General features: G+C 48.2%; 1 protein-coding gene across 5 annotated transcripts in view; it reads left to right on the top strand.

Annotated features, from left to right (window-relative positions):
* Window positions 1-421: 421 nt before the first annotated feature.
* ltbp4 (latent transforming growth factor beta binding protein 4) overlaps window positions 422-24,451 on the top strand; it is a 38,497-nt gene continuing 14,467 nt past the window's right edge. For 4 of the 5 annotated variants that reach the window (XM_080460589.1, XM_080460588.1, XM_080460587.1 and 1 more), the window contains exons 1-14: window positions 436-851; window positions 4,537-4,752; window positions 6,259-6,335; window positions 6,427-6,609; window positions 6,862-6,964; window positions 9,456-9,515; window positions 9,750-9,872; window positions 9,970-10,146; window positions 10,229-10,366; window positions 11,292-11,927; window positions 12,532-12,663; window positions 12,742-12,855; window positions 12,936-13,055; window positions 14,942-15,055. In XM_080460589.1, coding sequence (XP_080316715.1) covers window positions 497-851; window positions 4,537-4,752; window positions 6,259-6,335; window positions 6,427-6,609; window positions 6,862-6,964; window positions 9,456-9,515; window positions 9,750-9,872; window positions 9,970-10,146; window positions 10,229-10,366; window positions 11,292-11,927; window positions 12,532-12,663; window positions 12,742-12,855; window positions 12,936-13,055; window positions 14,942-15,055 — 2,548 coding nt within the window. In that variant the 5' untranslated portion in view covers window positions 436-496. Of the gene's footprint in view, window positions 852-4,536; window positions 4,753-6,258; window positions 6,336-6,426; window positions 6,610-6,861; window positions 6,965-9,455; window positions 9,516-9,749; window positions 9,873-9,969; window positions 10,147-10,228; window positions 10,367-11,291; window positions 11,928-12,531; window positions 12,664-12,741; window positions 12,856-12,935; window positions 13,056-14,941; window positions 15,056-24,451 lie in introns of all 5 variants that reach the window. The other variant, XM_080460590.1, reaches the window with a different exon arrangement.

The following is a 24,451-nucleotide window of genomic DNA, read 5'->3' as shown; positions in this document are numbered from 1 at the left end:
CGAAAACACACACACACACACACACACACACACACACACACACACACACACACACACACACACACACACACACACACACACACACACACACACACACACACATGTTTTCCAGCGACTCTGCAGCGACTCTGTGAAACCTAAAACCCGGGCGGGTTGCATCACCATGTTCTGCTCGGCATTACGAAATGCCGCGGCGGAGTGAGGAGAGCGAGGCTGCTGGAGTCATGCTCGCTCGCCCGCTCGCCGCCAACCCGTGGACCAGATCCCTGCTAAACATTTAGCTTGGAGCCGGGCCCAGTCCTGCACACTGCTTCCAATTATTTGAGGAGGGGGAGGAGGAGGAGGAGGAGGAGGAGGAGGAGGAGGAGGTGTTCTTCCTCCTCTTTCCTTCCCTCTCTTTTCCTCCTTCGTTTTCACTCCACAGAGGCAGACTGAGGTAAAGACTAAAGTTTCCGGCGATGCAGCGCACAACCAACTTCTGACCGCACCGCTCGACATGCTGCAGCCACCCCGCGGCTGTTTGTCCCTCCTCATCCTCCTCTTCCTCCTCTCCTCCGCCCTGTCAGCTGACAGACAGACAGCAGCAGGAGGAGCAGGAGGAGCAGCAGGAGGAGCAGCAGGAGGAGCAGGAGGAGCAGCAGGAGGAGCAGCAGACACCATCCAGATTGTGTTCACTCCCACTGTCTGCAAGGTGCTCTGCAGTCAGAACCGATGTGTCAACTCCTGCCAGAAAGGCAACGTGACCACGCTGACCAGCGGCGAGGTGACCCGGAGGGACCGCCCCCACGGACCAGGCCCCCACAGACCGGGCCCCCACAGACCGGGCCCCCACGGACCGGGCTTCAGAGTGTGTGAGTCCACTCCTCCACTGTTTTCATGTTGAGGGAAAACAGGAAGTGGTTCTGCTGCAGAACATGGTCAGAATGTGAGAAATTAATCAAATTGATGGCGGGTGTAACATGTGACAGACAGCGAGGTCAAAGGTCAGCCGGTCAGTGAGGGTGTGGGGTGACACAGAGAGGCTGTGAAGAGAACAGGGCTGGAGACCCACAGGAACCACCGCATGTTCTCCAGGGCACTGCTGGAAACCGTCCACGGTAAAATAACATTTGGGGTTTTTTGTGTTCTCCTTATGAGAACAATTCCGACGGTCCCTGAAGGCATCACATACTGAAATAAACTGTCACACGTTAGCCACCGGTGTATCGTCACCATGGAAACGACTGTTTGTTTTCAGTGTAAACACGAAGCAATAAGCTGTAAGTCTAAAAAGATTTAAAGAATGACCCTAACCCTAACCCTAACCCTAACCCTTCGGTCCAACACGTCTTGCTTTCATTCCGCCTCTGGTTTCACCGCTAACGATCTCAAAACGACTCAAAAACAACGGCAGGAAACAACGCGGCTGCACGGAGACGCTGAATGACACAAAAGTGCAGAAATATCAATGAAGCTCACTGAAAAACCATCAAACAGAACCTGAAAGACACAAAACACTCAAACAACAAAACCACACAAGGGCACAGACAGGAAGTCTGTTCTGAAGTGGGCGTGTCCTGTGATTAAGTGGGCGGGGTCAACACAACTTATCCTCCAGTGAAAGTTGGCCGTGTCTTAAGGTTGTTCTCACTCTGAAGCTGATATACTGCCCCCGGTGGCAGGTTTTTGTTCCTCTTGTAAGCTCCGCCTCCTGCGTGATGCTTGACCTGCTCAGTTAGTCCTCGATTAGTTCGCTCTCGAATTAGTTATAGAAAAGTAATCAGTTAGTTGTAGTGCCACCTTGTCCGATGCTAACTCCAACGCTAACGATTGTGCCAACTACGACGCTAAAGATAATTCTAACCCTGAAGCTAACGTTAATGCCATCTCCGATGCTAACGATAATGCCAATGCCGACGCTAACATTAATGCTAACCCCAAAGCTAAAGATAATGCCAACTACGATGCTAACATTAATGCTAACCCCAACACTAAAGATAATGCTAACCCTGAAGCTAACGATAATGCCAACCCCAACACTACCATTAATGCTAACCCCAATGCTAACGATAATTCCAACCCCAACACTAACATTAATGCTAACCCAACACTAAAGATAATGCTAACCCTGAAGCTAACGATAATGCCAACCCCAACAATAACATTAATGCTAACCCCAACACTAAAGATAATGCTAACCCTGAAGCTAACGATAATGCCAACACTAACATTAATGCTAACCCCAACACTAAAGATAATGCTAACCCTGAAGCTAACGATAATGCCAACCCCGACGCTAACATTACTGCTAACCCCAAAGCTAACGATAATGCCAACTCCAACGTCAAGTCCCACTCCAGCGCTAACGTCAGTGCTAGCGCGCTCACGGTACTGGCAGAGTTCAGCTCCGCTTCCTTCCTCTGGTCGACTCCCCGAAGCTCTCGGCTCACCAGCTGGACTCTGGGTAACAAAGACAGGAAACAGGAAGTGAGGGTCGGCTCGGCTGGCGCATGCTCGCTCCGCTCCCTCCTCCAACTTCAGAGCAGCAGCAACACTTCCCACAATGCTTTGCTGCTTACCCTGAGATCCAACCACTCCGAAGCGAGAAATACCTCCAGTAACACGTCTTCCTTCCTTCCTTCCTGCTGATGGAAACAGGCTCTTCAATCAGCCAATCAGCTGCTGGAATTCTTCTTCTCTGAGGGGAGGAGTCACTGTGTGGCCGTGGAGGGAAAACGGTTTCCTTGGAAACCGGTTGACAGAGTCTCTCTTGTAATATTTAGTGGAGTCTTAAGAAGGAGTGTGTGACTTCCGTCCACGTTCCAAACAACACACTCCTTCTGAAGAGGGAACATTCCTCCACTTCTACTGGGAGTACTGGGAGTACTGGGAGTACTGGGGACAGTGGGAAAACTGGGAATACGAGAGACAGAGAATGGGAATACGAGAGACAGAGAATGGGAATACTTTGGACAGTGGAGAACACTGGAAATACTGGAGACACTGGGGAATATTGGAAAACACAGGGAGAACCGGTGAGAGTGGGAATACTGGGGACGCTTGGAATACTGGGGACATTACGAATACAGGTTTACGTTGGTAATATGAGGAATACTCGGGAATATTGGTAATTTTGTGAACTCAAAATACTGGAGAATATTGGAGAACTCTGGAAACACTGGGAATACTGGGGATGCTGAGGATACGGGGAATACTGGGGGAACACTAGAGGCCACTGGGAAAGATCCTGCAGCTGCAGAACCACAAACACTCTGAGCTGGTTTCCATCGTTTCTTCTGCTTCAGTTGGTTTCAGTTCTTTGTGCGAACCGACGGTGGAGATCCACCATCTGAGAGGAGGTCGTGATCCACCGCTAGAACACTGACGGGGCGTTTCCACCAAAAGAACCAGGTTCTAGTTCAGTTCTTAATGAGCAGCTCCAAAGAACAGGTTCTTTTTCCAGCGTTAACGGCGCCAGTAGAACCACCTCATCACGTCACTGGTTCCACCAACGTAGCGCCGGCAGGATCCAGGAACCAGGAGACGGACTGTCCCAGTGGTTTGGTCCGGGTCGCTCCATCTAGTCTGACCTGAACCTCAGGAAGACATTGAGTCTCCTCGTCGCTCTATTGATGGTTCTTGGACGTTCCATAGTGACTTTCTGCTCCTTTCACTTTATTTCTGGACGTGTCGGAATCAAAAGCTTCAACATGGAGGAATGGAGGTGTAGAATGATAGAACGCTGCTCTACAGCCGTTTCCATGGTAACCTAGGTAACCACTCTGATTAAAGTTCTCTTTCACATGAAGCCATTAAAAGGCTCATTTTAGCTCTAAAAACTCCAAGTTTTCATTTCCAGTAGTTTGTAGTTTGTTTAGTAGTTCCTGAGGAACCAGAAGTCTGGCTTCATTAGAAAGAAGTTCTGTGGAGCGTCTCATAGCGGAGCGCCCCCTGCTGCCTCATGCAGACCTCAGCCTGCGGTCAGAACGCCAAACAAGACCTGGAGGTGAACTTAGTCACAATGATGTCACCATGAAAAGCCTGAAAAGAACTGGTTCTAGGTTCTAGATCCACCAGCTGACTGACAGGAGGAGCTCTGCAGCTCTAGAACCACGGCTCCACCATTGCAGATTAAATGATCTCCTTCCCTCGTGTTATTAACTTCAGGGAACCACTTATTAGATCGTTCCCTCATGTTATTATTTTCTCTAGAACCACTCCGGGGCTCCGTGCTCCTATAGAGTTCAGAAAGCCGTTCAACCTCTCTTCCTCCTCGTAGGTAGAGATAACTCCGCCCCCAGCTGATGACGTGTCAGATCCCGCTCTGGCCCCGCTCTGGCCCCGCTCTGGCCCAGCAACAAAGTGGGGCCAGTGTAGCACCAGTTTAGCCCCTGATAGGCCGGGACTTTGGTGGTGGAAAGACAAAGAACTGGTGCTAAATCTGGCCCTGGACCAGAACTAGAACCTGGTTCTTTCTGGTGGAAAAGCCCCGACTGAGACTTCCAGTCCAGAGTCTCTGCTGCTCAGGAATCGTTTCATCTGGTCTGTCCTCCTCAGTCGTCTGCCCGCTGATCTGCCACAATGGAGGACTGTGTCTCCAGAAGGACCGCTGCCTGTGTCCTCCCAGCTTCACCGGGAGGTTCTGCCAGATCCCGTCCTCCTCCTCCTCCTCCTCCTCCTCCTCCTCCTCCTCCTCCTCCCCCCATCAGCAGCTGAGGCGCTCGGAGTTCCTGATGCCACTCGCTCACAGCCAGGATGTGGATGCAGCCGGAGGTCAGTCCGACCTTTGACCCCAGACTCCATTTTGAAACATATCAGTGACTCTTCATCACATGATTTTGGGCAGCTTCACGATTTCGGCTTCTTTTTCAAATAAGCAGCAGTTTTTGGTGGATTATTATCAAATTCAGTGCAAATCAAACTAATCTCAGAGAGTTGTTTTTCCACGTCATATTCAGTGTGAAAAAAGACGTAGCTTGTGATAAATTGAGATTATCTCCGGCCTCTTCGCTCTTCGCTGGGTGAAGTGAAGAGAAGTGTGATTCAGATGGAGGACTGTTGTCACGGTAACGATTTCAAGTGCCAACACAAAGCTTCCGTAGCGTTTTGGTGTTTGAGATGACAACGCTGCTCACAGCCACTGACAACACAACTTTTTGAAAATGGCTCCTAATGTGGAACTTTTCAAAAGTGTTTGGGCTCTGTCTCCGTGTCGAAGATGGAAATGCTGGTCCTGGTCCTGGTCCTGGTTCTAGTTCTGGTCCTTTATTGTCAAGCATTTGCTTCACTGTCCGGTGTTTCGGTTTCACTGGTGCCCCTGTTAACTGGTGCCTTCTTCCAGCAGCTGTCAGCAGCAGCTGATGTTTAGATAAGACAAAGAAACGCTACGATACTTTAAACTTTAACAGAAATGTGGTTAAACGACGTTCTCCAGGACAGCTACGGGTTCTGGTTGGGTTCTTAACATCTGCTGTGAAAGAAGACGCTGGAGGAAGAAGGTCACCAGTTAGCAGGGGAACCAGCTAATCCATAACACCGTGGCTGGGAGACCTCCTGGTCCTGGATCCTCCGGTCGTCTGCAGCTCCTCGCTGCTCCACTGGTTGAGTTCTGAGCGTCTCTCTCTGGTTCTGATCGGTTTTAAAAATGGCGGTTAACTCATGAGCGAGCCGCTCTCCGTATTCATCTAGTCAGTCAGATGCCTGCCATCTGCTCATGTCACACTTCCGCTTCGACTCAGCTCACATGGAACCTGAAAAGTAGCAGGTATTAGGAAACAACACGCGAAGGAAAAGCCTAAAAACCGAGTGGAGTGGAAGATGATTCGCGGTGTCATGACTCCCAGTTCATGTTCTCCTGGACTTGGTACTTTTATTTTGACAGTGACTGTAATAACAATCAACTTGGTGGTCTGTCCTCTAGAATGTCCATGTTCTCCCATTGCGTGTGTGTGTGTGTGTGTGTGTGTGTGTGTGTGTGTGTGTGTGTGTGTGTGTGTGTGTGTGTGTGTGTGTGTGTGTGTGTGTGTGTGTGTGTGTGTGTGTGTGTGTGTGTGTGTGTGTGTGTGTGTGCTTTCAATATTAAAACTAACAACAGCACCAACTAGTGGACCATCATGAAAACTACATTGTTGTCAGTGTTTCTGCCGTTCCCGTTGATAAAGTGAAACTGGTGACAGTGTGTGTTTCCTCCTGAATGGTTGTGTAAACAGTCCCTGAAGCCTCACGGTGTGTTTGGTGAATGTGTTGAACTGTTGGACTGACATGAAGAAGTGTCTGCAGCTCCCAGCCGGTCCATGGTGACGGTCCGAGTGCAGCACCCCCCGGAGGCCGCCGTCAACATCCACAGGGTCATCAAGGTGTGAACGGCCGCTTCTGATTGGACGATCCCGCTGCCCGTCGTCATGTGACCAGCTGTCAGTAAAACCTCACCTGTGTTTGTTTCCTCAGTTGTCTGGATTCAGCCCCACCCTGCGGACGCTTCCTCCCTCCTCCTCTTCCTCCTCCTCGGGCTCGGCGGGTGCCCCGGCCCCTGAAGGAGCTCGGGTCCAGGCCCAGACGGTGAGGGGGGGCGGGACCTACACCCAGCAGTCCGGCTTCAAGTACTGTTTCAGAGAGGTGAAGGAGGGACAGGTGAGATTACCTGAAGACCATCAGTGTGGGAGGAGAGACCTCCTTCTTCTTCCTCCTCCTCTTCCTCCCCCTCCCCCTCCTCCTCTCCCTCATAAATTTGTGACGACGACTCACTGACTGGACTGTTTACTGTACGTTAAAACCGTGTGTGTGTGTGTGTGTGTGTGCGTGTGTGCGTGTGTGTGTGTGTGTGTGTGTGTGTGTGTGTGTGTGTGTGTGTGTGTGTGTGTGTGTGTGTGTGTGTGTGTGTAGTGCAGCTCTCCTCTTCCCGGCCTAAGAAGTCGTGAAATGTGCTGTAAAGGAATCGGGAAAGCCTGGGGCATCACCGACTGTGTTCTCTGTCCTGATAACAGAGGTACACACACACACACACACACACACACACACACACACACACACACACACACACACACACACAAGCACGCACGCGCGGTTTCTTTCTATAAACGCCCAACGTTTCCATGGAAACAATCATCGTTTTCAGAAAACGTTCCCGTCTAAGCGTGAAACGTTTCTGATATGAAAACGCTAAAACATGTTTTCACATGTAAACGGAGCCTAAATGTACCATGAAAGCAAACAACAACATACTAACGGGTATGAAGGTAGATTCATCTAAGCTTTGTGGCGTTGGCGTTCCTCAGGGCTCATATCTGGATCCTCTGCTGTTCACACATCAAGCCTGTGAAACTTCAGAACCTGAAGTATTCAAATCACCTATATCACTGCTCATGTATATGATTTTAAGTCGATGTAAAAAGTAAAACATTTTTAAATCTGGAGTGTCAGAAGTGTTGGGTGTCGTTTAACTCAAGAGTCTCAACTGCTCTAGAAAATGAGAAAAAACCAAGAGTGTGAATGAAAGGATGTTAGGTGTTCCTCGATTCTGGGCTCTCTCTCACACACACACACACACACACACACACACACACACACACACACACACACACACACACACACACACACACACACACACACACACACACACACACACACACGCAGTATATAGATACATTGTTCTACATGCATATTGGTATTGAAATTTTTTGTGGATCTCGCTCTCTCTCTCTCTCTCTCTCGTATCCGTTGCTATGGTAACCAGTCAGTAAATTAACTATGACCTAACTTATATCTTTAAACCAATCGAGTTACTTTACATCTCGTGTGTGTGTGTGTGTGTGTGTGTGTGTGTGTGTGTGTGTGTGTGTGTGTGTGTGTGTGTGTGTGTGTGTGTGTGTGTGTGTGTGTGTGTGTGTGTGTGTGTGTGTGTGTGTGTGTGTGTGTGTGTGATGATGAACAGATGAAGACATAATAATTCATCGCTCAGCGGCTCAAACCAAACAAATGAATCCACGGTGGGAGGATTTGTCTCGTAGCTCCGGGTTATTCTGCTGAATCTCACAAAAATCCAGCTTGTTTACATTTGTAGGTTTTATAAATGTGACAAATCAGCGATGCACAGCGCAGTAACCCTCCACCCCCACCCCCCATGACCCCCCCTCCCACAATACCCCCTAACAGGATGACCTCCTTGGTGCGCATTAAGACCCCTCGGTTTGTCTCCTGAAGAGTCACATTAGTCACTGTGTGTGTGTGTGTGTGTGTGTGTGTGTGTGTGTGTGTGTGTGTGTGTGTGTGTGTGTGTGTGTGTGTGTGTGTGTGTGTGTGTGTGTGTGTGTGTGTGTGTGTGTGTGTGTGTGTGTGTGTGTGTGAGAGAGAGACAACCTCAGTCTTTTAGATGTATTTCACAAGGATCTGCTTGTATAATCAACCTTATCAAACACAGTGTTTCTATCATAGTGAGGACACTCAGTACCTGGACGTGTCCTCACACACACACACACACACACACACACACACACACACACACACACACACACACACACACACACACACACTGATGGAGTGGAGCTGACTAACAGCGAAGGAATGCAGCTCTGTGGGACTGTAGGCCTTTAGCACACTGGACATCTGCATATGTGTACACACACACACACACACACACACACACACACACACACACACACACACACACACACACACACACACACACGCGCGCCGTGCTGGCTGCAGTCACATCAGTGTGTAGAGTGACATAACACACCTTCTAAAGCAGTGCAGTGACGCACTCTACCAGCTGGACGATGTGAAAATGTTTTAATAAACATTTTATCTGATGAGAAAAAAGTAAACAAAAAAGTAAACGTGTTGGTAAAGTAAAGTAGAGGCGCCTTCTAGTGTTGCTCCGACTCTACAACGGTTTATCTAGTATTGTATATTTATGTTATGTATACTCCAGCTGTCAATCACACATAGACACGCCCACACAGCTGTCAATCACAGATAGACACACCCCACCCAGCTGTCAATCAAACATAGACACACCCCTCCAGCTATCAATCAAACTTAAACACGCCCCCCATAGCTGTCGCTCAAACAGACACGCCCCCTCCAGCTGTCAATCAAACTTAGATACGCCCCCTCCAACTTGTCGACCAGACACGCCCCCTCCAGCTGTAAATCAAACATAGACACGCCCCCTTCCAGCTGTCAATCAAACATAGACACGCCCCCTCTAGCTGTCAATCAAACATAGACACGCTCCCTCTAGCTGTCAAACATAAACATGCCCCCTCCAGCTGTCAATCAAACAGACACGCCCCCTATAACTGTCAATCAAACAGAGACACGCCCCTTCAGTGTTTTAGGGCAATAAAATGTATTTTTATTAGTTTTTATTTGTTTGAAGCCCTGGTGTGTTTTTAATATCACTTTACATCTAATTGCTTTGATCTTTGATCTTTGATCTGGTATTTTCCTGCTGATCAATCTTTTTGTTTGTCCAGTTAAGAATAACGACAGCTGTCCAGTTGGGTTTGAACGAAGCAACGGGACCGAGTGTGTTGGTGAGTTTTAACTACTTTAACTACACGACGTGTCGATTTGATGAAAATGTGGAAACACAACATGTTTTCATGTGGGAAGTTGTGTGTTTTTGACGGATGTGAACGTGTGTGTGTGTGTGTGTGTGTGTGTGTGTGTGTGTGTGTGTGTGTGTGTGTGTGTGTGTGTGTGTGTGTGTGTGTGTGTGTGTGTGTGTGTGTGTGTGTGTGTGTGTGTGTGTGTGTGTGTGTGTGTAGATGTGAATGAGTGCCTTCAGCTGGGGCGTTGTGAGAACGGCCTCTGTGTGAACACCAGGGGGAGCTATAGCTGTGTGTGCCAGGCAGGGTTCATCCTCGACGCCACACATGGAATCTGCATCTGTAAGTAACACAAGCACACACACTGAAGTTCTTTTTAACCAAAATTCACCATGAAACTTCACAAGCTTTCACTGATATTGGTTTAACCCCCCCCCAGCTCAGAGTGTGATCTCAGAGGAGCGGGGTCAGTGTCACCGAGTCCTGGGTCCTGGTCGGGGTCTGTCCTCCTGTTCTCTCCCGATCCTGAAGATGATCACCAAGCAGATCTGCTGCTGCAGCCGGGTCGGTAAAGCCTGGGGTCCGAGCTGCGAGCGCTGTCCTTACTTCGGCTCAGGTGCGTTGAAACGCGGCACTGCGGTGCACCCCCTACGGGGGGCGCCGGTGTCTCTCATAACCCCGTCTTTCTGCTCCTACAGCGGCCTTCAAGGAGATCTGTCCTGCCGGTCCCGGCTACCACTACTCTGCTTCGGCTCTTCAGTTCAACCAGAGAGTCAACGAGCAGCTGGGCGGCCGAGGAGCTCAGCTGGTAACCCACGGCAACCAGGGTCCCCACGGTAACACCCCTCGGTCAACTCACGTCTCCAACCTTCACTGCGACACAGATTGGGACATTTTCAGGACGGACGTCTGATCTGAGAAATGATTGGGATTTAAAAACCATTCACTGATAAAAGAGCTGCAGAGTCCAGTTACTATTGTGATTCCAGAGAGGACGAGGAGGGACAGCACAGTGAGACAGATGAGACAAGACGGCCGGAAAACAAGCACAGAGAAGACTCAGACTTCTGCTAAAGTCCCGAAGTGATTTCATGTGTCCACCTGTCTCTCCGGTTACAGACTTCATGTATAAGGGACACTCAGCTGTCTCTCGAGTCTCATTGATACTTTGAGTTCTGGGAATAACTCTGGTTGCCATGGTGACGGCAATTAGGACACAGCCAAGGACCAGAAGCTGGACACCACAAGTTCTGCTCAAGGGTTCCTCTGACAGATCAGACACCTTGTTGTCCAGGGGTTAGGGCTCCAGGGTCTAGGGTCTAGGATCCGGGGTCTAGGTCTCCAGGGTCCGGGGTTCTAGGGGTTTAGGGTCTAGGGTCCGGGGGTCTAGGGTCCAGGGGTCTAGGGGTCTGATGTCTGGAGGTCTAGAGCTCCAGGGTCTAGGGTCTAGGGTCTATGGTCCAGAGTCTAGGGGTCTAGGGGTCCAGGGTCTGATATGTTGGTGGATGAGCCACCAGAGTTGTAACAGAGCGTCCTTACAGGACCCTCGAGATCAGAGCGTCGGGAGCGTTGTTACAGGGGTCTGGAGATCAGAGCATCCAGAGCTTCCAGAGGTGATGGTGATAGTGGTGGACCAGAGCTTTGATGAGCAATGTGTCCTCCTCTCAGGTTCATGTGTTCATCAGGACTCGAAGTGTTTTCAGTGAACGTGTGACTTCAGGTGACAGAAGAAGTTCATTTGTGTGGTTCTCTGGTTCTCAGGATCTGAATCTGGGTCCAGCAGCAGCGGAGCTTCAACTTCGCAGCAGGAACAAGCTTCATCTGGAGGGAGCAGCTCCACAGCGCCATCGGCTGGTGCCAGAGTCAGTCAGCCACAGGCTCCACCGCAGCCTCCACCACAACCACAAGCTCCACCACGGGTTCAACCACAAGCTCCACCACAGCCTCCACCACAACCACAAGCTCCACCGCAGCCTCCACCACAACCACAAGCTCCACCGCAGCCTCCACCAAAACCACAAGCTCCACCACAACCACAAGCTCCACCACAGCCTCCACCACAACCACAAGCTCCACCACAGCCTCCACCAAAACCACAAGCTCCACCACAACCACAAGCTCCACCACAGCCTCCACCACAGCCTCCACCACAACCACAAGCTCCACCACAGCCTCCACCACAACCACAAGCTCCGCCATGGGTTCAACCACAAGCTCCACCTCAGCTCCGCCCTCAGCCTCCTCTGGACCCTGGGTCCTCCTCTTCCCGGTCCGTGCAGCCCGGTAGCACTGGGACCACGGCCTCCCGGGGCGGACTGGTGGACCAGCAGAGCCGGCCCGACTCTGATCCGTCCAGGATTCACCGGAGACCTCAGCCTGCGTCCGGCGGAGGTCAAGGTAAGGCTCTCCTCCGGCGTGGAGACAGAAATGTCCCTGTGAAGAAGAAGATAAAGATCAGAGTGAGAAAGAAGCTCTGAAGTGTTTCTTAAGCTGACCGTCGCAGACTGGAGGAAAAGAAGATCGATGCATGAGAACTAAAATTCCCAAAATAATCACCTTCACCGTATAAAACTTAATGTTCTGTTGAAAATACCGACGTGACGTCATGTTAATACGACGAGAAGAATCTGACTGCTGGAGTCAGTCGGCTGAGATCTGATTAACATCGTCTGTACTCGGACAACATTGAGCACGCTGCAACTACTGGGGACATTGTGGATTCTGGGGACATTGTGGATTCTGGGGATATTAGGAATGCTGGAGACCCTGGGGATATTGGGAATACTTGGGAAATTGGGAATAGTGGGGACACTGGTAATACTGGGAGTTTATTTACACTGTCAAAGACATTCTGACCGTTATCCCAACACAGATTGAAGGACATTTTCCACTGGGAATACTGGGAATACTGGGGACCATAAGAATTCCCTTCCGATGCTTTAAAGTGATGCACAGGTTCTGGACCTTTGAAATATTTTCCATCTGTGGTGTGTGTCTACAGAAGTACGAGGTGTGTGTGAGAGCAGACCAGGTGTGTGTGTGCGTGGCCTCTGTGTGGATCAGCCCGGTGGGACACACACGTGTGTGTGTGACAAAGGATTCCAGCTCAGCTCTCAGCGAACACACTGCCAAGGTGAGACACATTTCAGGTGGAAACACTCGGGTGAAAACAGGTGGTCAGGTGTCAACGTGTCTGCTGGCGAATCCTCAGATGTCGACGAGTGTGTGCAAAGTCCCTGCAGCAACGGCCGCTGCGACAACACGCCGGGCAGCTACAGGTGTGTGTGTCACCTTGGTTACAAGCTCAGCGGAAACACCTGCACAGGTAAACACGGTTGTGGAGTCCACTACACGCTGATCACACGTTGCTGGACGCGAGTCTGACTGAAGTCTGCCTTGTTTCAGACGTAGACGAATGTTCGGACCCTCTGCAGTGTCCCGGTCAGGAGTGTGTCAACGCTCAGGGCTCGTACCGCTGCGTCTCCTGCAGGCCGGGCTACGGACTGCTCAACAGGCTCTGCACAGGTAACACACCTGCACAGGTAACAAAATGCACCTGCACAGATAACTAACACACCTGAACAGGTAATAAACACACCCGTACAGGTAACAAACACACCCGAACAGGTAACAAACACACCCGAACAGGTAACAAACACACCCGAACAGGTAACAAACACACCCGAACAGGTAACAAACACACCTGAACAGGTAATAAACCCACCTGAACAGGTAACAAACACACCTGCACAGGTAACACACACCTGAACAGGTAACTAATACACCTGAACAGGTAACACACACCTGAACAGGTAACTAATACACCCGAACAGGTAACACACAACTGAACAGATAAAAAACACACCAGCACAGGAAACACACACCTGAGCAGGTAACAAACACACCTGCACAGGTAACAAACACCTGAACAGGTAACAAACACACCTGAATAGGTAACAAACACCTGAACAGGTAACAAACACACCTGCACCGGTAACTAACACACCAGCACAGGTAACAAACACCTGAACAGGTAACAAACACACCTGCTCAGGTAACAAACACCTGAACAGGTAACAAACACACCTGAATAGGTAACAAACACCTGCATAGGTAACAAACACACCTGCACCGGTAACTAACACACCTGAACAGGTAACAAACACACCAGCACAGGTAACAAATACACCTGAACAGATAACTAACACACCTGAACAGGTAACAAACACACCAGCACAGGTAACTATAGCCTCGTTTCCACAGTGCCCCTTGGTGCCGGTGCCGGTCGGGTGGGGTCGGCTATCCGTAACCAGACCCATATCAGTGCCGCGTTTCCATTACACGGGGTTCGGTTTGAAATGTAGGCGGGGTTATGAACGGTTGTGTAACCATGCAGGATGTGACGCCATAACGGGAGGACATTTTCAAAAAAGTTTCCTGATTGCTGCAGAAGAACTGATTGGCTGCTTGCTGGGAGAACAGGTCGTCACGGACCAATGAGCAGACGGCAGTGTTGAAGCTCCTCCCCCTCATATCCGGCACATTGTGCCTGGTACCCCAAGTGGAGGGGTAGTGAGAAATGATTACCAATGGTACCGGTTGGTAACGGTTCTGAGTCAGTGGAAATGCACAACAACCGGTTCCAACCTGACCCGTACCGACACCAAGGGGCACTGTGGAAACGAGGCTTAACACACCTGAACATGTAACAAACACACCTGCACGGGTAACACAAACACCAGAACAGGTAACTAACACACCAGAACAGGTAACTAACACACCTGAACATGTAACAAACACACCTGCACATGTGACAGACACCTGCACGGGTAACACAAACACCAGAACAGGTAACTAACACACCAGAACAGGTATCACACACCTCTAACAGGTAACAAACACACTTGCACAGGTAACACACACCTGGACAGGTAAGAAAGAAATTAGAATCTTTACTGTCATTGTAACACAGGTACAACAGAATAATTTTTGGCAGATTGTACGAAGAGCGCACCAACTCACCTAGGCAGCAAGCGACGCAGCGCCCCTCGCGAAGATGAAAAATGTAAAACAGGAAGTAAGGAGAGGGAAAAAAAGCAGGTCCCAAACATTCCTCCTTAAGAGGGAGCACAGTGGGAGATCAGGACAAAGACTCCTCAGCACATAGAAGCATGATGACAACAACACAATTGCCAACAGGAACATAGCACATGAGGACATAGCACATATGAGCAGGGGAGGCCTGCACAGGAAACACACACACCTGTATAGGTAACACACACACCTGTACAGGTAACACACACACCTGTACAAGTAACACACACACCTGTACAGGAAACACACACACCTGTACAGGTAACACACACACTCTTGGTGAAGGAGATGAAGTGTGTTGTTGTGATTGTGTTCAGACATCGACGAGTGTCGTCAGGCACCGTGCTCCAATGGTCGCTGTGAGAACACACCTGGAAGCTACCGCTGTATCTGTCGCCATGGTTACAAGCTGAAGAACAACAGCTGCACAGGTATGTCAGCCAGCCAGCCAGCCAGCCAGCCAGCCGTAATTAATATAAAGTGTGTGTGTGTTGTAGCGTCACCAGGGGACGTCTCTAGCTGCAGATGACAGGGACGTGAGACCAACGACACCGAGACAGTTCTGGTTTTCAAACAAAAATTTGGGCTTTATTTCTTCCCGTACCGGCCAGTTAATCCAAAAGAAAAACAGAAAGGTCTTAACTCAAATCCAGGCTTTCAAACTCCAGCGTCCTTTCTTTGCCTCCAACATAAATAGTCCTTTCCAAAACGTCTTCCTTGGTTGTCCAGAGATCTTGCTTCTCTCAGCTCCAGCCCAGCTCTCCCTCTTCTTCCTTCCCACACTCCCTCTTCACTCAACCCCAATCATGGGCACCTGACAGCCTCCAGTGTGGCTGCAATGCCTTCTGGGTGCTGTAGTCCCCTTTAGCTGCCATTTTGCCCTTTACTGGTTCTCTGTGGAAGGGAATGTACCTCCCTTCCACCACACAGCCTCTGGTGACGCCACACATCCCCCCTCTCGGCCCTGACGCCCTCGGCAGGGGGCCCCATGAGCAGAAGGCATCTCGTCGAGATAAGGCGTCTGCATTCCCATGGCTTCGTCCAGGCCTATGGAGAAGAGAAAACTGATAAGGTTGGAGAGTCAAGAACCATCTAGCAACCCGGCTATTTGTTTCCTTATTTTTAGCCATCCATTGCAGGGGCGAGTGGTCCGTCACAAGGGTGAACTTTCGTCCCAACAGATAGTATTTTAGTGTGTCCAATGCCCACTTTATCGCCAAATCTTCCTTCTCCACTGTTGAGTAGTTCTTCTCTCTGGGCAACAACTTCCTACTCAAGTACATGACTGGATGTTCCTCACCTGTATGGACTTGGGACAACACGGCTCCGAGACCCACCTCAGAGGCATCTGCCTGGACCACAAAGTCTCTGTTAAAGTTCGGGGCAGTTAGGACTGGATGGGAACAGAGTGCCTGCTTTAACTTCCCAAATGCTTCGTTGGCAGCTGGGTTCCACCGCACCATTGTGGATTGTTTCTTGGAAGTCAGGTCAGTGAGGGGAGAGGCTATGGCCGAAAAGTGTGGAATAAATCTTCGGTAGTAGTTGGCAAGGCCAAGGAAGGATCTCACCTGTTTCTTCGTAACCGGTTGTGGCCACTCCTGGATGGCCTTGAGATTGGCATCCTGTGGTTTGACCAGACCTCTTCCAATGGTGTATCCCAAATAGTTGGTTTCATTGAAGGCTAATTTGCATTTTTTTGGGTTAGCGGTCAGTCCAGCTTGCCTTAATGCATCAAGTACCATTTGTACCCTCGGTAGGTGATCTTCCCACGTCTCACTTTGGATGACCACATCGTCTAAATAGGCTGCAGCATATTGTCTATGTCTCAGAACCAGGTCCATTAAGCGTTGGAATGTGGCCGGGGCTCCACAGAGTCCAAAGGGGAGTTTTTTGTACTGCCATAACCGTCCACAGGCTGCAAATGCCGTTTTTTCCTTCGCTTTTCTGGACATTGGTACCTGCCAGTAGCCCTTGGTGAGGTCTAAGGTAGTTATAAAACGAGGCCTTCAATGAGTTCGTCTACTCTGGGCATGGGGTAAGCATCAAACTCAGACACCTCATTGAGTTTTCTGAAATCATTGCAAAACCGGACGGACCCATCCGGCTTGCTGACTAAAACAATAGGACTGGACCAGGCACTTTTTGATTCTTCAATGATGTCCAGTTTCAGCATTTTCTCGACCTCCTCATCTATTATCTTTCTGTGGGCCTCTGGCACTCTGTAGGGTCTTTGGTGTATCACCTTTCTAGGTAAGGTTCGGATGTCATGTTCCACCAGGTGGGTTTCACCGGGCAGGGACGAGAAGACATCTTGGTTCCTGTCTACCAACTCCCTGACTTGCTGAAGCTGGTGGGGTGACAGGTCAGGGCCCAATGGAACTTCCTCCTGGACCCCCTCTGCTAGTTCGGTTCTGGTTTGCGACGCGAACATTGCTTCTCGGTCATGCCATTTTTTTAACAGGTTCACATGGTATATTTGCTCCCCCTTGCGCTTCCCTGGCTGGCGGACTTTGTAATTCGCCTCCCCCACCTTGTCGATGATCTCAAATGGCCCTTGCCATGTCGCGAGGAATTTGCATTCCACCGTTGGTATCAACACCAACACTCTATCCCCTGGTTTGAACTGCCTCGGGTGCGCATGGCGATTATATACCGCACTCTGTTCTTTTTTTTTTGAACAATGTCTTTTTATTTTCAAATACAACCAATAAACAATATAATCACAGAACTTTTACATCAATTTCTCAATAACCCCACCCCACCCCACCCACCCACAGTTACTGGACCATCTGCAAGCTTACTAAGCACATTTGTAAACATATTGACAACAAAAAGGAAAATTAAAAATAACAGGTACATAGTCACTTGGGTTATGTTTCAATATTGGCAGCTGCCATGTTTTCCACAAAAGAGATAAATGGCTGCCAGGTAATATAGAATTTTCTGGTGGACCCCCTAATGGTATATCTAATTTTTTCTAAATGAATATGGCGCATGACTTCCCTTATCCATTGGCCATATGTAGGAGGCCGGGCATCCTTCCATTTAAATAGAATAAGTCTCCTGGCGAGCAGGGTGCAAAAGGCCATCATATTTCTGAAGTGCCCAGGGAGAGGAGTGGCCCCCGGGGCCACACCAAACAGTGAGATCATTGGAGAGGGATCTACTGTTGTTCCACATATTATAGAGAGTGTCTCAAAAATAGACCGCCAAAAACTGTACATCTTTGGGCATAGCCAGAACATGTGTAGTAATGTGGCTGAAGCTTGTTTGCAACGGTCACATGTAGGATCAATATCTTTATTAAACCTAGTTAGTCTTTCTTTGGTCCAGTGAAGACGGTGGACTATTTTAAATTGAACCACAGCATGTCTAAGGCATATTGAGGAGGAGTAAATTCTTTGTATTATTTGTTGCCACTTTGCTTCTGGAATTTTTTCATTTAAATCTTTTTCCCATCTGTGTTGGAGAGAGTCCAGATTATCCACATTAGATGTATTTAGTAATATGTACATTCTACTTATTATTTGTTTTGTGTTGACTTTACATTTGAGAATTGCTTCCAGTAGGGTTTCAGGTGGACGTAATGGAAATTGAGCAAAGTTAGAGGCCAGAAAATCTCTGGTTTGTAGGTACCTGAAGAAATGGGACTTGGGGAGATTAAATTTCTGTGATAGTTGTTCAAATGAAGCAAACCTGTTCTCAACGTAGAGGTTAGATAATGCTCTTATTCCTCTTCTTGACCAAATATCAAATGCCTCATCCATCATTGATGGGGCAAACAAATGGTTTCTTAATATTGGTGCTGAACATGAAAGGTCGATAAGGTCAAAAGACCGCCGAAACTGATACCAGATTTTGAGTGAATGAATGACAACTGGATTTGAGGTAAAGGATGAGATAGGCTGATTTAGTGGTAACTTGGAACATAATAAAGCTACTGATGAAGTAGAACCAATGGAAGTTTTCTCTAGCACCGCCCATTCAGGGTCATTGACATCAATGCCATCATTCTTCACCCAATATAACAATGCTCTTATATTGGCAGCCCAGTAGTAGTACATAAAATTTGGAAGTGCCATACCTCCAGTTGAGCGGGGCCTCTGTAATATATTCATGTTGATTCTTGGTGGTTTTTTATGCCATATGAAGGATGATATCTGGCTGTTTAGGTTGTGGAAGAAAGACTTTGTCAGGAAGATGGGGAGACACTGAAATAAATAAAGAAACTTAGGGAGTACATTCATCTTAATTGTGTTGATCCTGCCCCCGAGGGAGAGAGGTAGATGGTCCCACCGTTCGAGGTCTTGCTTCACCTTTAATAGCAGAGTTTGGTAATTGGCCTTAAAGAGATCTTTGTAGTCTGAAGTAACCCATATGCCTAAATATCTGAACTTTTGGGGGCTTATTTTAAAGGGGACTGACACAAAATGCTGTTCTTCCACTTTAGTAATGGGCATAAGTTCACTTTTATGGAGGTTTATTTTGTAGCCCGATATTTTTCCAAATTTTGAGAGTAAAGCTAATAGTTTAGGAAAACTTGATATAGGGTTCGTGATAAACAATAACATGTCATCTGCATAAAGTGAGACTTTATGCTCTGAACCTGCCCGATGTATACCCTTGATAGCAGTGTTCTGTCTCAGGGCTAATGCAAGCGGCTCAAGTGCAATAATGAATAAGAGTGGTGACAGAGGGCATCCCTGCCTTGTGCCTCGTTTGAGCTCAAAGTAGGTGGACAGATTGTTATTCGTGCGCACGGCTGCCATTGGTAGAGTATATAGAATTTTAACCCAGGATACGAATTTAGGGCCCAAATTTAAAATTTCTAAAGTCTTGAAAAGGTAGTCCCACTCCACCCGGTCGAACGCCTTTTCAGCGTCAAGTGAGAGAATTACCTCAATATCATCGGGTTCGCGCAGGGTGGGACCATAGAGAATGTTAAATAATCTCCTAATGTTGTAAAAAGGAAATCGGTTTTTTGTGAACCCCGTTTGATCGGGTGCAATAATAGAGGGAATAATCATTTCAAGGCGACATGCCAGAATTTTGGCAAAGATTTTTGTGTCAGTGTTCAACAACGAAATAGGCCGATATGAACTGCACTCAAGAAGATTTTTTCCTGTTTTAGGTAGCAAAGAAATAACTGCTTGTCGCATGGTTGGTGGTAGGGACTTGTTAACAAAACATTCTTCAAATACCAATAGCAGTAACGGAGAGATCTGATTTGAGAATTGCTTATAAAACTCATTTGGGAAGCCATCTGGCCCTGGGGCTTTACTACTTTGCATAGCACTAATTGCTGAGGCTATCTCCGTGGCTGAAAAATCTTTTTCTAATTCAGTAGACAGCACTGGGTCTACACGGGGTATATTCAGGGTTGTAAAGAAGTCATTTAAAGCAGAGGGGCTGGCAGACGGATCTGGAGTATATAATGATTGATAAAAACTTTTAAAACATGAATTAATTGTTTCATTGTCGGTATGTTTTAGACCATTTTCATCATTAATTGCAGGGATGGTTTGGTTAGCAGTTCTTTGGCGTAGCTGATGTGCAAGCGATCTCCCAGCCTTTTCCCCATGTTCGTAGTGTGTATGTTTGGTTTTGGAAAGAAGATATTCAGCCTGTCGCGTAGATAAGATATTAAACTCCGTTTGAAGTGACAGACGTTTTTTGATAGTGTCTGCCGTGGGGGAGTGACTGTGCAGCGTGTCCAATTCCAATATTTCATCTGTTAATTTTTTAAGACTTTCAGTGTTTACTCTTTTTTTATTTGCGCAGTATGAGATTATTTGGCCCCTTAGATATGCCTTTAGTGATTCCCATACAATAGAGGGTGACATTCCTGGTGTTTGATTAATGTCGAGAAACATTTTAATTTCAGCTGATATAAAAGTGGTAAACTCTTGGTCTGAAAGAAGTAAAGGGTTAAGTCGCCACAGACGACATGTGATTTGTGTATTCGGAATCTGCATTTTCATAATGACTGGGCCGTGATCAGAGATGACTATGGCTCCATATTGGCAGTTTTTTATAGTATGAAGGATCCTTTTGTCTACAAAGAAGTAGTCGATACGTGAATATGTCCTATGGACAGAGGAAAAAAAGGAATATGCTCTGGTAGTGGGGTTGCGAAATCGCCAGACATCTGCCACGCCATAGTTTTTTAGGAAGTGCTGAATAGAGTGAGCCGATTTTGACAGGGATGCCCTCCTAGAAACACTCCGATCCATATTGGAAGAAAGTGTACAGTTGGTGTCACCACCAAGTATGAGGTAGTGTGTTGTCATATCTGGTAAGCGAGAGAAAAGGTTTGTAAAGAATTTGGGATCATCCCAGTTTGGGGCATAGATGCATACTAAAATAACTGGAAGTGTGTATAGTTTTCCCACAACAATGATGTATCGCCCAGAGCTATCTTTCTGTACATCTGATACTGTGAGTTGAGTAGTTTTATTAATCAGAATAGCAACACCTCGAGTCTTTGAGTGGAAATTGGATTGGTACACCTGACCAGCCCATCCTCTAAGAAGCCGAGTACTGTCCCCTGCGCTTATATGCGTCTCCTGCAAAAAGGCTATGTCTGTATCCAGCTGTTTTAGGTGCGAAAGGACTTTTTTCCTCTTTACTGGATGATTCATGGATTTAACGTTCCAACTTATAAAGTTAACAGGGCGGCTGTATCCTCTTAAGTTACTCATGTTGGCCATAGTGTGTATGCAAGGAAATATGCATCACACATGAAACCCAAGGACTGTAAAGTACAGTTACAAATATATTTAAAGAAAGAGGTGCAATGGTATAATTTCGGTTTGTAAAATGGTCCAGTTAACTCCCACCCCCCCTCACCTACACGGACAAGGTGATTACAACATCCCTTGAACAAAAATCCACACATATTGTGCTTGTCTTGGGGAACTAGAAAGCTCAATGCTTCACCCGCCAAGCCTTCCAAGTAGGATTTGAACAGCAAGATTCAACATGACAAAGTCTGTAGTACTATATTGTACAGTGTATCACAGTTATAATTATGAAAGAGAATACTGAGCAACTAAACAAACATAGTTGTTACAACCCATAATAAACATGAAATAAACTAGAGATATATATGGACGTGCTAATCAGGATGTTCTCTAGCTTGTAATTACATAGAAACATTAGTATACCAATGTAAATATGAACTTAAGTTTTTTTTTTTTTGTTGGAGAAAAATAAAAAAAATGAGAAGTTATGCATGCGTGAAATAACGTTTCAGGATTTGAGATTCACTCGGCATCACAGAACAAGCAAGTCAGAACAGGCATTCAAACATTTTCAATCTCAGAGGCACTGCCCAGCCTCCATACCTGGAATTATGCTCGCCTTCACATACATCATAGCCTTGCTCGGATCCGTAAACTCCACGGCTTCTCCTTTGTAAGTGATTTTGAGGCGGGCTGGAAACATTATTCCGTAACGGACTCCCTGTCGGTCGCGGAGGAGCTTTCTCACCTCCGTGAACCCGGCCCGAGCCTTGGCCACCCCCGGAGTGTAGTCAGGGAAGATGGTGAGCAGTTCTCCTTTAAAACGCAATGGCCCGCGCGTGCGAGCGCGACGCAGGACCTCGGCGCAGTCTTGGTAGTAGTGGAGTTTCGCAACGATGGCGCGCGGTTTTCCATCCGACCTCCGCGGGCCCGGGGTCCGGTGTGAGCGGTCGACGAGCGGCTCTTTGTCCAGCTGCAGCACCTCCGTTAGCATCTTCGACACTGTCGCTGTGGCGCAGGAGTCAGGTGTTTCCGGGATGCCGATGATTCGTATATTGCACCTCCTCATTCTCCCTTCCATATCCTCACACTTATCTTGAAGTTTTGCCATCTCTATCTTCATATCACTTACTGTATTCTGGAGAGTGGCTACTTCGTCCGACCATGTTGAAAGTCCCCCCTCAACCTCTCTGATGTTTGCCGTCATTTGGTCGATATCGGATTTCAGCGCAGCGGTGTTGTTGATTATCTCCGTTTTCACTGCTTTCAGCTCGCTCTTAAGAAAATCAAAATCTTCAGCGAGGGCATTTTTCAGTTCGGACTTTATCACCGCTGAAATATCCGCTTTAAGTGAAAGAAGGATTTCCGACTTTAAGCGCGCTATTTCCATCTCTCCGGTATCCGCTGGGGGTGGGGTCTTCTCACCTGGACTCTTGGAAACACTCTGGTCCGAGGAGTTGCTTGGCCTCGTGCTGGCTGGGCCAGAATACTTGTATTTCCGCAAATTAGTCGCCATTTGTCCGTCCTCAGTGAAGAAGCCTTCTTTGGAGTTATATCAATAAAGTTGTAGTTGCTGTATACATAAAAATACTCATTAAATATTGCTTTTAGTAGAGGCTCGACGGGAGCTCAAGCTAAACACGGCTTACTCCATCGCGGTCAAGCCACGCCCCCCACTCTGTTCTTTTTGAGCCTTCTCCATAAACTCCCTCACCACGGGCATCACTGCTCTCATCCGTTCCTGCATTTCTCCCACGTGCTCGATCACTGTCCTATAAGGGCAGGGCTGTTGTTCCCAGACCTCTTTTGCAATGTCTAGTAGCCCCCTGGGTTTGTGTGAGTACAAGAGCTCAAAAGGTGAAAACCCTGTGGATGCTTGGGGTACTTCCCTCACGGCGAACATCAAGTATGGTAGCATCTGATCCCAGTGTCTTCCATCTTGGCCAATCGCCTTTTTGAGTAGCGAGTTGAGAGTTTTGTTGAACCTCTCTACCAGGCCATCTGTTTGTGGATGTTAAACAGAGGTCCTTATTTGTTTGACCTTTAGGAGGGTACACAGGTCTTTCATCACTCTTGACATAAAGGGGCTTCCTTGATCCGTCAGAATTTCCTTGGCTAGACCCACCCGAGTAAACACAAGGAACAGCTCCTTGGCTATGGCTTTAGCGGTGGCTCGCCTTAAAGGAATAGCCTCCGGGTAGCGGGTAGCATAATCCACTATAACCAGAATGTATTGGTAGCCCTTCGAACTTCTTGGGAGGGGCCCCACAATATCCATTCCAACTCTTTCAAATGGGGTTTCAATGATTGGAAGAGGAATTAAGGGGTTTTTGTAGTGCGGCCTTGGAGCCGTCATTTGGCAGTCAGGGCAGCTGCGGCAGTAATTTTCTATTTCTTTGTGTACCCCGGGCCAAAAGAATCGCTGTAGCACCCTCTCCTTAGTTTTAGCGACCCCCAGATGGGCTCCCAGCACATGGGCATGGGCCAACTGTAGGACTGTTGCACGATAAGGTCGGGGCACTAACAACTGCTCCACGTCATCCCCATTCTGCTGTTGCACTTGATATAACAGGCCGTTTTTTATGGCAAAATGGGGGTAGGAGGGCCTCGGTCTGGATCCCTCTAGTCTTCCCTCAATTACTTGGACACTTCTTAAGGCATTGGCTAATACTGGGTCCTGCAACTGTGCCGCCCCAAACTGACCTTCAAGGGGAGGGCGGTCCACTCCTTCTGCTCCATCAGAGTCCTCAAAGGGGTTAAGGGGCAGCCCAGCATCCTCTGGCGCAGAGGCTTCATCACTTGCGTCGTCTACCCCGGCAACAGCTACAAAAGGGGGTGGTGACAACCGTTCAGAACCCTGAGCTGTTGGGGGCGGCGGCTTGCCGAGCTTCCACTTACTTTTCTTGGATTCTCGCAGTGGCCGTCCGTGGCTCTCCTTCCACAGCAAAGAAAAAACTGGGCAGTCTCGGCCTATCAGCACCAGTACAGGCAGAGCTTTCACCACTCCTACTTTGGCCCGAAACACCCCCTTGGTTGTCTTCAGGGTGACCACCGTGGAGGGATATTGGCGAGTTTCTCCATGCA

Source organism: Lipophrys pholis, assembly GCF_963383615.2.
Source record: "Lipophrys pholis genome assembly, chromosome: 3".
Lineage (NCBI taxonomy): Eukaryota > Metazoa > Chordata > Actinopteri > Blenniiformes > Blenniidae > Lipophrys > Lipophrys pholis.
The sequence above is the reverse complement of the archived record's forward strand: the minus strand, read 5'-3'. Positions and strand labels throughout refer to the sequence as shown.